This window comes from Ips typographus, linkage group LG4 (assembly GCF_016097725.1).
Source record: "Ips typographus isolate SLU linkage group LG4, UJ_Ityp_2.0, whole genome shotgun sequence".
In the NCBI taxonomy this organism is placed as follows: Eukaryota; Metazoa; Arthropoda; class Insecta; order Coleoptera; family Curculionidae; genus Ips; species Ips typographus.
Genome location: NC_138425.1, coordinates 2011530 through 2024358, shown reverse-complemented (window position 1 = coordinate 2024358; position 12829 = coordinate 2011530). Strand labels below are relative to the sequence as shown.

The following is a 12829-nucleotide window of genomic DNA, read 5'->3' as shown; positions in this document are numbered from 1 at the left end:
GTGAAGTAAACCAGAACTTATGACATTACATAGCAAGTGTAGAAACTTCCCTGCTACTCCATAACTCTGCCTGCAATGTCAATAACTACAAAATAAATATTGTTTTAATTTTAGGATAAAATGTTGTGGATAAAAAAAGAAACGCCATTGTAATATAAAAATATTGTTATATTAAGTAAAAATAACGACGTTAATTTAACAAAACGTAAATATGTAGTAACTTCTTGTATAAAACGTTGAAATAGTCTACAAACTGTGTAAACAAGACATATTATGTGAGTAGGATTCATTCAAACACAATTAAGAGAGCCACGCACGCAAAATTAATACTTTTTTTAAGTTGATAAAAAATTAATATGAGTGTTAACTCATTGTCAAATTTTTGATAATTAAAAGTAAGGTGAGATTGTATTCTTCTGAATTTAAATTTACTCTCATTTGACAGTTTTAGAAAACAATTCTAATCAGTACGTATGTTTGGTAACAAATATGCTTATCATATATTTTTTGCTTTCTGAAAATCATTCCCAGGAATGAAACTAACAAACTTACCATACTTATCCTAATAGTAACCAACAAACTTAAACGATAAAACAGTCAAAGAAAATTAAAAACTAAGGAAGAATACAAAACAAAAATTATCGCTAATCCCGGATTGAAATAAGAAAACAACCAAAAGGTGAGTTTTATAGGTACCACAGTTTATCCGCCAATTCCGGGGCCGGTAGCGTTTTAACGTGTTGCCCGACCATGCCGGCCAATTTGTGGGCGTATTGGCATGGCGCTGGTACTCTTATGGTACCAGGCCAGTTGTAGTACAAATGACACAATTTATAACAAAGTCTTTGTACATGGTCAGGTTTTAGCTTGCAGGTATCGTGCAGCACTGTAAATAAATTATTAAAGTTCCCTTTTATACCTAAATATAACTTACCAATATAATGTGTAGGATTTACGGTGCCTTGACGAACACTTTGAGGAACAAGATAAAAATCATACAAATACCTACGAGTGACTGTATGATCCAAAATGGTACCGGGAGGAGGGTTATCAGCACTACCTAAAATAAACCACAAAATAGATTGAGTACAGACAAATACCAAAAACACTGACCCTGATTAATACTGAACACTCTAGTGTTGATTCTCTTCTGTACTACTATAAAGCACAGCGTTGTCTCCAGGCCAAACAACTTAAGCACTTCTTCAAACTGGAAAACTTCATGTCTTTTGGTGTATTCCAGTTGTCCATCTCCGACGCCGTCTCGGATAATTATAACTTTGGTGGGGAAATGACCGCATTCGTTTTTGTACTGTTCTAGTGCCTTGGTGAAGGCCATTTTGTAAAAATCACCAAGTTCTTGTCTTTGAAAGTTGGCTAGTGAATACCATCTGAAAACAATTTGACATTCCTACTTCCAAAGTTACATATAGATGTCACAAGACGTTGCACATTACTAACTCTGTGCTACTTTCATAACAGTAATGTTGTTAAAGTAGCGCCTTAAGACCTTAAGAGTTGAGAGTATCATAAGCTTCTGAAAATTCACTTGAAAGTACCTGCAAAATCTGAAACGTCACTGTAAAAGTGCCAGAATTTACTTGAAAATGGTAGAAGACAATTTAAAAGTGTCAGAAGTCTCTAAAATGTCCTTTCAAATTGCCAGAAGCCACTTAGCGGTGTGAGAAGTCGTTTGAAACTACAAGAAGACACTTAAAAGTAGCAGAAGCCCCTAAAGTCACTTAAAAGTAGCAGAAGCCCCTAAGATCACTTAAAAGTATTTGCAAAATCTGAAACATCACTGAAAACTACCATTTTAGATATTGAATTACTTGAAAGTGATAGAACCCACTTGAGAATGTCAGAAAACAGTGAAAAGGGCCAGAAGCGGCTTGAAATTGCACGAAGCTTCTAAAATATCACTTCAAATTTCCAAAAATCTCTAAAATGTCCTTTCAAATTGCCAGAAGCCACTTAACAGTGAGAGAAGTCGTTTGAAACTACAAGAAGGCACTTAAAAGTGGTAGAAGCCACTTGAAAGTGATAGAAGACAATTAAAAGTGTCAGAAGTCTCTAAAATGTCCTTTCAAATTGCCAGAAGCCACTTAACAGTGTGAGAAGTCGTTTGAAACTACAAGAGGACACTTAAAAGTAGCAGAAGCCCCTAAGATCACTTAAAAGTATTTGCAAAATCTGAAACGTCACTGAAAACTACCATTTTAGATATTGTATTACTTGAAAGTGATAAAACCATCTTGAGAATGTCAGAAAACAGTGAAAAGGGCCAGAAGCGGCTTGAAATTGCACGAAGCCTCTAAAATATCACTTCAAATTTCCTAAAAACCACTTGAAAGTGTTAGAAGACAGTTAAAAGTGCCAGAAATCTCTAAAATGTCCTTTCAAATTGCCAGAAGCCACTTAACAGTGTGAGAAGTCGTTTAAAGCTACAAGAAGGCACTTAAAAGTGGTAGCAGCCACTTGAAAGTAGCAGAAGCCCCTAAAAAGTCCCTTAAAAGTATTTGCAAAATCTGAAACGTCACTGAAAAGTACCATTTCAGATTTTGTATTACTTGAAAGTGATAGAACCCACTTGAGAATGTCAGAAGACAGTTAAAAGGGCCAGAAGCGGCTTGAAATTGCCGGAAGCCTCTAAAGTATCACTTCAAATTTCCAAAAACCACTTGAAAGTGTTAGAAGACAGTTCAAAGTGCCAGAAATCTCTAAAATGTCCTTTCAAATTGCCAGAAGCCACTTAACAGTGTGAGAAGTCGTTTGAAACTACAAGAAGGCACTTAAAAGTGGTAGAAGCCACTTGAAAGTGCCAGAAGGCAATTAAAAGTACCAGAATCCTATAAAACGTCATTTCAAATGGCCAGAAGCCACTTGATAACGTCAAAAGCCGCTTGAAACTGCCCGAAGACACTTACAACTGCCAGAATCCATTAAAATGGTAGAAGCCACTTGAAGGTAGCAGAAGCCCCTAAAAAGTCACTTAAAAGTATTTGGAAAATCTGAAACGTCACTGAAAAGTGTTATTTCAGATTTTGCATTACTTGAAAGTGATAGAACCCAATGAGAATGTCAGAAGACAATTAAAAAAGCCAGAAGCGGCTTGAAAGTGTCAGAAGACAGTTTAAAGTACCTGAATCCTCTAAAACGTTATTTAAAATTGCCAGAAGCCACTTGAAAGTGTCAGAAGACAGTTAAAAGTGCCAGAAGCCTCTAAAATGTTACTTCAAATTGCCAGAAGCCACGTGAAGGGAGAAGCCAGTTAAAAATGCTATAAGCAAAGCAAGGCATTTTAAAGTGGCAGAAGTCTTTGAAACTTCACTTAAACATACGAAAAAAATCTGAAATGTCACTGGAAAGAGCCAAAAACCTCTAAAAAGTATTTCAAATTGCCAGAAGCCATTTGAAAGTGTCAGAAGCCGCTTGCAACTACCAGAAGACACTTAAAAGTGCCAGAACCCAGTTAAAAATGGTATAAGCCACTGGAAAGTAGCAGATGTCCCTGAAAAGAGGTATAAGCCACTTGAGAATCAGAATAAGCAAAGCAAAGCACTTCAAAGTGGCAGAAACCTTTGAAACGTCGCTTAAAAGTATCAGAAGCAGCTTCAAAATACCAGGAGCCTCATCTTTGAATTGACATATAAAATCTTACCTGGAAATACTTTCGTTTAAACTGGCAACAAAGCCACACACCGAATTGGGCGGCGATCCATGATAAACATCCACACCGCAAATCATCCAACCTTGAAAGGGAAATTTAACGGTCCACAAGCTTCCGCCCAATTTACAGTTGATTTGCAGGGCAATTTTAAGAATAATTGATCGCACCTTGTCCGGCTTCGAAAGCGTCTTGGCGTTGATAACTTGCGACGCCACAGGAATTTGCGCGCTGCACAACTTTTTTATGACTGCGTAACGATCGCTACGCATCGTCGGGCAAATAAAAACTGCCACCTAAACTTTTCGCTATGTTGCTGCGTTAAAATCACTGAAAGAAATCCTTTTACCTGCACGTTGGAGCTAATTTTACTCTTTACGTAATTGACGTAGGTCGTGGTGTGATCGTTTGGTAATTTGTCCAATATGGGCTGACTGATAACGCATCCCATAACGCTTGCCAATCGCATCATGTGTTGACTGAATTCGCGAGCATATCTACTATCCTGTTCAGTGTAAAAGACAATCCAATTTCGCAAATCTACTGGTAAAGTAACCTGAAAAGAATTACTACATTTTTAGGGTTGTAAAATTAAATTGTTTTTCACATACAGGGTTATTAGCCAGATCCCGATTCCAATCTGCCATTCGGCCTGCTGACGAGACTATGTTGTTTCCAAAGATGATTTGCTCCGTTTCCAGTTGACGACCGGTGAGATTCAAATTAGTGTTGGAAGGTATGGATAAACCCCATTCTGCCAATATCTGTACAATGAATTTACTGCATTGCCTTTTAAATTCCCTTACAGTCTCCAACAAAACAACCACTTACTTGCTGAGCTTTCTCACAATTCCGAACGTTATCGATGTATTTCCTTAACGCTAAAATTCGTTGTTGTGGAGTAACCCTAGTATATTGGGCTACATCTTTCATAACCTGCGTAAAATGTTATAATACATTTAACCCTGCAGACATTTACAATGCACCAACCTTAAAATCATTTCTCATGGTGTCCGTCAAACCTGTCAAATAGCATAGTTCGGGAACTAAGGATATGAGCCGGTCTTCAGTGTCTGCACTACCCGACTTTTTTACTTTTTGCCTGTGCAACAGCATAGGCTGGTGTTGATCGCGAATGTCAATATCATACTGAGTTTTGTAATACTCCATAAAAGTGATTTCCCTGCAAATGATTACAACTAAAATAGGTTCAGTCAGTTTCAGTGCAACTACAATACCGGCCATCTCTGGTAGGAAAAGTGTTATTGGGTGTTACGTCCCATAAAATGTCATCAACAATGTAGGTTTTGTTATTGTATCGCGTAAATACGCAAGAACCCAATATGTTCGACTGTACCGTTTCTTTAAACATTCTCGGATTTGCCGAATGTTTCAAATCATTCAACAGTTCGTAAGCGTTTTGCGTACGTAATACACGATGTTGTGTATCCAAGTTTATCATTAAACCCCCTTCACGTTCATCAACAGACACCGCAAAACCTGGATATACCTAAAAACCATTTTTTTGCAGGCAAAACTTTTTGCAGGCAAAACTTTTTGCAGATAAAATATGTGTTACCTCTAACTTATGTTGTGGAATCAGACTTTTGTGTTGGGGATTAAAATAGTTTCGCCCCATTTGAATATAGAGCAATTCTCGCATAATCTTTTTGAATAAAACATTGTACAGGTGCAAACAGTCAGGATGACCTAAACACATTTGTTTCTTATAAATTATGGAAATTGTTACTTGTTGGTCTCCACCCGGAATTGTTTCACAGAATTTCTGCTGCTGAATATCAGTTATTTTGATTGGAAGATATAGTTTGTTTCCTGTAGAGCACAAAGTTGCAGTACATAGTTAAATGTTTAAAACCATGTTTACCTCCATCAAAACCTTTTACGCATCCTAATTTTTGAGTCACTTGACTAACCAATTTAAACCTGTTGTTTTTTGCGTCAATTTCCGGATTAAACTTTACTTCATATTCAAAGACTCCTTTGCCTCTTTCAATATCTAATCGGATGTAATTTGAAGAAAGATTTAATGGTTTTCCACTAGAACCTTAAAGTAGAAAGAAATACTGAAAACAAACACTTGCTGCATACAAATTTGGTGTTTTGCTTCATCTCATTGTATATAAAAGTTATGATTCACTAAAATGTACAATTTTAAACTATTTTTCATTTGTTCATTCTAGGAAAAACATGCTACTTTAAGAACTTGAATTAAAAAATTGACAATCCAAGTTACAGTACTTTACTCCCTCTTTGACAACCCTAACTTGGATTTTAGCATTTAGCAGTTTATTTGGAAAGTAATAGATTAACTTACCCTGATATAAACATGGTTCTCTAGGTATAGAAATTTCTACTTTAGCAATTTTTTCTGTTATCTGCTGAACTGAAGACAAAGAAGTTTGACTGGGACTTGGTACTATTGGAGTTGCTGCTGGTTGTGGAGATGGACTGGCACTGGCAGTTGGTGGTGATTCACCAGCTGCAGCACCCACTTTCTTTGCCTTCATTATTTCCATTAATTTAGCGGCACGACCCTAATACAGGGAGTGCAATTTCATAAAAATAAACATTTCAAGCAACAGCTGCAAAATATGATTCAATCCTCATAATATTTTTTTATTTTTTTTCCAACTTATTTAAATGTAGTCAAGAATCTTTATAGGTATGTCTTGAAAAATTACTAGCACATATCCATTACTACATACAAAGTGGAACAAACTTGTTGATAAAGCAACATTTTGTTACAATGTAAACAGTTTTAACATATAAATTACCTTGGGTTTTGGAGGTTCAGGACTGGGTTCTTCAGAAGCAATTCCTACACCTGCAGCCTCTTTCTTCTTCTGGAGCATGGCCATGAGCGCAGCCCCACGGCCGCGGGGGTTTGGTGGTCCTCCTTCAGCCATTTCAGCTTTTATGTAAGTTTAAAAACTAAAATATGTTTTTACTAGTTTTTAAAGTTTTATTAGAACTTAAGTAAGCACCTTTTGTCAGTTCGAATTAGTTTGAGTTGAGCATTCAAACTCGTTCTAACGTGCACGCAGCACTTAGAATGTTCCAGTGCGTAAACAAAAACGCAAAACAAAACTGAAAAGTGCTTGAAAAGGTAACCCACAACCAGAGAAACTGTACAAATCAACAAACACTACAATGACATTAACCTCAACTTTCAATGAAGAGGTTAAATTTGAAAAGTATGGAATATGTCACGTGACCACTGTTAATAGATTGGAGTCATTAACCACGTGATATACTAAAAATTACTGTTCTGAATCTGATTTGTTTAGTTAGTTGCAGTAAAGGAAGAGAAGAAGTCGAATTTAAGGTTCTATTCTGAGACCGAATGACATAATCCAAATTTCTTTATTTCCATTTCCAAAATTAAGCAATAATAAGAAATAGAATATTTTAGATTTGTGTGAAAATGGCCCAGCTGACGTCCCTCAATCGGTTGATATTGCGAAGAGTGTTACCATCGCTTCAGGCCCGGTTGGTTTCCACTTCGAAAAAGAACAACGACACCATAGCTGCTGATGTTTGCAAAACAACAGTGAACGCGAAAACGGAAGAGAAAAACTGGATGTCTTATGGTTTCGAGGTTGATAATAAAGAGGACGACAGAAGGGCCATGCACTCTTCAATGTTTGCTGGAGTTACCTTATGCATGGTTGTTGTAGGTGAGGAGGTCACTTAATTTTAACCTTTCTTGCACCCACTATAATACAGCAAAGTAAACTCCCTGTGTTTTAGGTTTCGTATGGGCTTACTTGCCTGATTTCAATTTAAGGGATTGGTCTGTAAGGGAGGCTCTTATAGAATTAAGAAGGAGAGAGGCAGCAGGCCTTCCATTAATTGATCAAAACTTAATACCACCAGAGAAAATTGTATTACCTTCTGATGAAGAGTTAGGTGACACAGAAATTATTATTTAAGTATTTTATGTAAAAACTGTAATATATGAATTATTGTAATAAAGTTTAAAATTGTATTTTTTATTTTAAATTCCCATATCCATTCTTTTCTTCTTATTCTTAAGGGCCAGCTAGTAGCGTCACGTGTCAATGCTGTCAGCTGTCTGTCAAATTATTGCCAGTGCGGACTGCGGACATGTTTTTGTTTTGAAGCTTTTTGTTGTTTATAATCCCAAATTTTAGCTAAAAATCAGTTTTAAGTGAAAACCTAAACTTGGTTTATAGATAAATTTGCTAACTCCCACTCTGGTAAAAACAAATTTTCACCATGGCGTTGGCTATGCAAAGAAAAACAAATGTAAGTTACAAGTCTAGAACTTTAAAGTGAAACCCATGCATTTCTCAAAACTCCTACAGGTTCGACTCCCACCCGAAATCAACAGGATATTGTACGTCCGTAATCTGCCCTATAAAATAACGGGAGAAGAAATGTACGACATATTTGGAAAATATGGAGCAATCAGGCAAATTCGTGTGGGCAACACTCCAGAAACAAGGGGTACAGCCTTTGTGGTCTATGAGGATATATTTGATGCTAAAAACGCTTGCGATCATTTGTCAGGCTTTAATGTGTGCAACCGGTATCTAGTAGTGCTGTATTACCAAGCAAATAAAGCATTTAAGAAGACTGATTTGGACAAAAAGCAGGAGGAAATTGATAAAATGAAAAGCAAATATGGTATTAATACTTAAACTTTTCTTTTTAAACTATGTGCTTATGAGAATTTATTTTGTTGCTTTACTATTAATTATTGTAATGATAGTGTACAGTGTGAGAATGAAAGAAATTCAACAAAAAAAATTAGTCTTCTAATGAATGTTGTACTTTTGTTCACATAACAGATTAGGTATCAGTAAAACACTTTTTTAGTAGGACATAGTTTAATCTAGATATACAAGTGAGTTTGTACTTGACAATATATTTCTTAATGTTCTTGATAAGCCAACCTGTTTAGAACACTAGCATTAATATTCAAAATAGATCCAGCTCCAGCCAGAACAGTTCTTGCCATACTTCTTCCATCTTCAGATGATGGCTCAGAAATAACATGTTTAACTGCCTTCTTAGTAACTTTTATGTTGCAAGCAAATTTTACTTCACATTTCAGTGCTTCAAAGTAGGTCAGCTAAAAGGAAATGTTGGAGTATTTGCTAATAAATGATTCTAATTTAATAATCCTCACATGCTCTTCTACAGAAATAGTTTTAACATTCCAAAGGAATTCAATAAATGCAAAAGCAAATGCAACCCCAATACCTGCTGCAAGAACAATAAACGCCCCACCTACATTAGCTAAAGTTAATTCATCCTTTTTGGCCTCAACTCCTTTCTGTTGAAAATAATCAATTTGTCAACACTACATTAGGTGAAATGTAATACTTACTGGACGGCATTGTTTCTCTTCCAAGTCCTCATGTTTCCACCATTTCTCTTTCAGTTCGTTTAACTTACCGTTCTCCTGCAGTTTCAATACCGCAGCGTTAATTTGATGTCTGTACTCAGCCCCTAAAGGCATTCCAATTCCATAACTTTTTGAGTCCAAATATTGACCGATTTTCTTTAAACCGCAATGTCTTTCCAATTCATACTCAATTTGCGGTGACTCCATGAAAAACGCATACAGTCCCTTTTTAGTATTCAACACTCTTTCCACTCCTTTATCGTTACTATCCTCAAATACTCCAGGATTTTCGTTTTTCATGGTAGCCCACATTTTTTGGTACAGTGAGTTGTTGGAGTTTTCAAAGAAAGTCTGAGTTGAACCGTTTGACATCACTCCTATTTTAAAAAAAGTTTAAAATTGAGGGAAAAAAAAAGAAAATGGTGGGTGAACTAACCGTATTTAATTTTATTCTGATTGGCCAGGTCTTCCACACTTTTTATCGATTCGTCTTTCTTGGACATTGTCAGAAAAGCAGCCAAGTTAGCTGTGTAGGTACTTGTCATAATCAAGGAGAAAAACCACCACATTGCTGTGGCGATTCTCGAACAAACTCCCCTACAAGTTTTCGATTAACTATAGTGATTTTTAAAGCTTTGTCTGTTTTACTTTGGTAAAATGTCGCAACCTTGGGTCATAATCGACCCTAGTGTTAGCCATAAACAGTTTTTTATCCCCCAAATGTTTTCCAATTCCTCTGGCTGTGAGTTGCAAGGGTGAGGATTTTCCCAGTCGTCTGGGTCCAATCTTTAAGGATTTTTTATACTTTATGTTTTAGTGAGGATATGAAAGTAGTTACCTTGCAATGAGGAGAATTGCAAAAGATACCATCAAATATAAGGTAATTATGTAACTCCACACCGTCCAGGAGAAAGGTCTCATAAAACCATACATGTTGTCAATTTCTTCTTGTTCAGTTTCGGAGTGGAGTATACTAATTCCTACAATATTGGGGAATGAATAAATAAATCGTCAGTTTGTGGTGGTTACATACCCAGTGACATGAAAGGTAAACTGAAATCAATCATCTCACTTCTTTGCTGAGTGATGGTAAAGTCGCAAATTCCTAAGTCAGCACGCTGAAAGGAATTTCTCATTATAAGAGGCAAATTAAAGTCACCTACTCACTCTATTTACTAAGTCATCAACGATACTTGTGGGCAAATTCTTATAAGCCAACACGAACTGGAAAGTTATATTCATGAGAGTTGCAACTTCTGTAATTAGATCCATTGAAAATCCTCTATATCTGGCGTTTCCCACTGCTCCTTCGATGCCTGATTTCATTAAATATGGTTTTCCAAGCCTGATAAGAAATTGTCATTCAATTTGTAATTCAGAATGTGCTGTGGTAAACTAACTTTGAACTGACTATAAAATTGTAATTTTGCAACCTAATTTGTAATTCTTGTTCGCGTTGAGTAGCGTTTCGGGTCAATTGTATGTGTTCAGGGTTTTCGGAACTCCAACGTCCGATTGGCTTCTCCGGATTGTTAATTTCAACCACCTCCAGGTTGAACACTTCTCTTCTACCACTTTCCAGCTGAAATTCTCCGGTCAGACCGTCAGTAATAACACTCTAAAAAAGTTTGCCAATTTATAATTTTATTACAAAGTGCATTACGAAACCTTTTCGATTTCTTTAACTAATTGCAATTGATTTTGATTTGGTTCAGATTGGTTACAAAATTTTGCTTGAGGGGTCAGATCAATGTATGGATGATCCTCTTTAAGCGTTGTAATTGCTTTGGCTATAACAAGCAAAGCGTCCTGCTTCAAAGCATTCTCCACCTTAAGTTTTACTCGATTTTAATTTGTTCCTTAACTAACACTACTTATTTACCCGTATTTTACGTAATTCTTTGTGATCGAAGAGCCTAATGGTTGTAATATTTGTTATCCTATCAAGTCCATTAAAATCTAATGTGTGCGCATCCTAAAAATCATCAATATAAAAATCATGTGTAGATGTTTGAAATAAACTCTACTAATGATGTAAGGAAAATGCTAGTAGAAAAATCGTCTAACAATTTGATTTCTTTGGCCTGTTTCAATATATTGATGATTTTATCCAGGCCACAATCAAGTATTATTCTCCGTGGTGTTAGAGAGTACACTTCCTTTAAAAGAGGCCTGTAAAATGATGTGCGTCAAAATTAAAATTAAAGCCAATCAAACATACACCTGTAATCTGGGCCGGACCCCAAATGTTTCACGATGATGCTATTTTTGTCACTCATATCTTTGAAGAGTTGTATTTTCAGTACGTCTTGCAGTTTGGCCAGACCTTCTTCGTTTTCATACATTACAATAAATTTATCCCAATCCAGACTTTTAACGATTGTGGCTAAACCCTGATGAGTGTTTAAAACTTTTTATTTACTCTTCTTATTTTTCAGAATTTACCTGAATGAAGTAATTTGCGTCTGGGTATAAGTTAAACGTTCCTGGATGTTGTTTTCCATTTATTGGTGTCCAATGAGTTTTGAAATAGGGAATTTGAAGGTTTGAACACACTGAACCTATTACTTCTGAACTAATTTGATGCGTTGGACCAAACACCGCTGTGTAACCATTTCCAGCTAGTGCTTTGCAAACTACAATTCAAATCTTTTAGATGGTTAGTGTTTAAGTTGTGGTAGAAATGTTTAACCAATTTTTGTAATCGCAAAACTGTCGGAACCAGGCACTACAATCGGCTCGGAAATCTCAAAGTTGACTTCAGTTGGGATTTTCTCCCCAATTTGCCTCCATTTATTTAATTCTTGTTTAGATTGGCCTTCATTAGCAAATACCGCTAAAATACAATTACCAGTGTTATTTTAGTCTTTTGAAAAACACAATGTTATTGTGCAACGCTTGCTGAACAAATTGAATCTTATAATAAACCGTGACGCGATGAATATTTGGAATTACTTACCAATTTTAACATTGTCTTTGGCCAAACAGAAATAGTTGTAAACGGCAAAACTGCAAAGAACAATCAAATTCTGATATACAATTTTCATTTTCACATTTTCCACTTTCGGACCGCACTTCTATCTTGTTTGTTGTGAAGACGGATGCCAACAAGTGTATCTTATTAAACGAAAATAACCAGCTCAATTCTGCAGAAAACGTCTCTTTCACGATGTTTGTTTTTCGAATGAAGTCGCGCTGGTGGTTTGCCAGCGTTATTCCCCTATAAACTTTGTTTAGGGACAGAAATAGATCAATTAGCACCAATATCCAAAGAGAATTTCTGATTATTTTTACATCACGTTTTCTTTTAATCATTTTCTTCTAGTCAAGTAATGAAAGAAACTTTTAAGATCAATTAGATAAAAATTGAGTTACAGCTTTTTTTGGGTTTCTTTAACAAACTTTTTTTTTTAAATTAGCAGTTTAAAAATTTCAGGATTTCTAATGATGATTAAATTTTAATTGAAGAAGTTTATCATAAAAATAATTTGAATTAATAAATAATTATACTTTGCTTCAAACACTGCCATCTGTACCTGGCAGGCTTAACTTTTAGGCCAGTAGATGAGAAATCTCTAGTTTCTGTAATACCGGAATTTACCAACAGATGGCAATGCTAAATTTTAACGTTTTTGTTAATATTTACTATTTAGTAGTTTTTAAAACCAGAGTTTATATATAATATTGCTATGTTTCGCGTAAGTATCGAATATAATATAATCAGAATTGATGCAATAACATTTGTCTTTCAGTTTTTTACTGTTTAC

General features: G+C 35.7%; 3 protein-coding genes across 3 annotated transcripts; 2 read left to right on the top strand and 1 right to left on the bottom strand.

Moving 5' to 3' along the window:
* Positions 1-147: 147 nt before the first annotated feature.
* On the bottom strand, positions 148-12168 carry LOC145727752 (uncharacterized). The gene is given in 28 exon segments (XM_081977569.1): positions 148-886; positions 935-1060; positions 1114-1391; positions 3662-3963; positions 4017-4223; positions 4279-4431; positions 4499-4603; positions 4658-4850; positions 4906-5177; positions 5247-5500; positions 5553-5732; positions 6003-6222; positions 6463-6610; positions 8587-8786; positions 8844-9439; positions 9499-9659; positions 9711-9848; positions 9901-10042; positions 10096-10180; positions 10230-10407; positions 10463-10680; positions 10731-10892; positions 10945-11037; positions 11090-11234; positions 11286-11455; positions 11508-11698; positions 11755-11898; positions 12022-12168. Coding segments are annotated over 28 exon segments (5349 nt in total). The 5' UTR covers positions 12110-12168; the 3' UTR covers positions 148-686.
* On the top strand, positions 7007-7671 carry NP15.6 (NADH dehydrogenase [ubiquinone] 1 beta subcomplex subunit NP15.6). Its single transcript, XM_081977875.1, has 2 exons — positions 7007-7365; positions 7439-7671. The coding sequence occupies exons 1-2, from the start codon at positions 7113-7115 to the stop codon at positions 7618-7620; spliced, it is 435 nt and encodes a 144-aa protein (XP_081834001.1). The 5' UTR covers positions 7007-7112; the 3' UTR covers positions 7621-7671.
* Positions 7789-8601, top strand: Sf3b6 (splicing factor 3b subunit 6). Its single transcript, XM_081977876.1, has 2 exons — positions 7789-7957; positions 8017-8601. Exons 1-2 carry the CDS (start codon positions 7928-7930, stop codon positions 8350-8352), a joined length of 366 nt encoding a protein of 121 aa, XP_081834002.1. The 5' UTR covers positions 7789-7927; the 3' UTR covers positions 8353-8601.
* Positions 12169-12829: the final 661 nt, after the last annotated feature.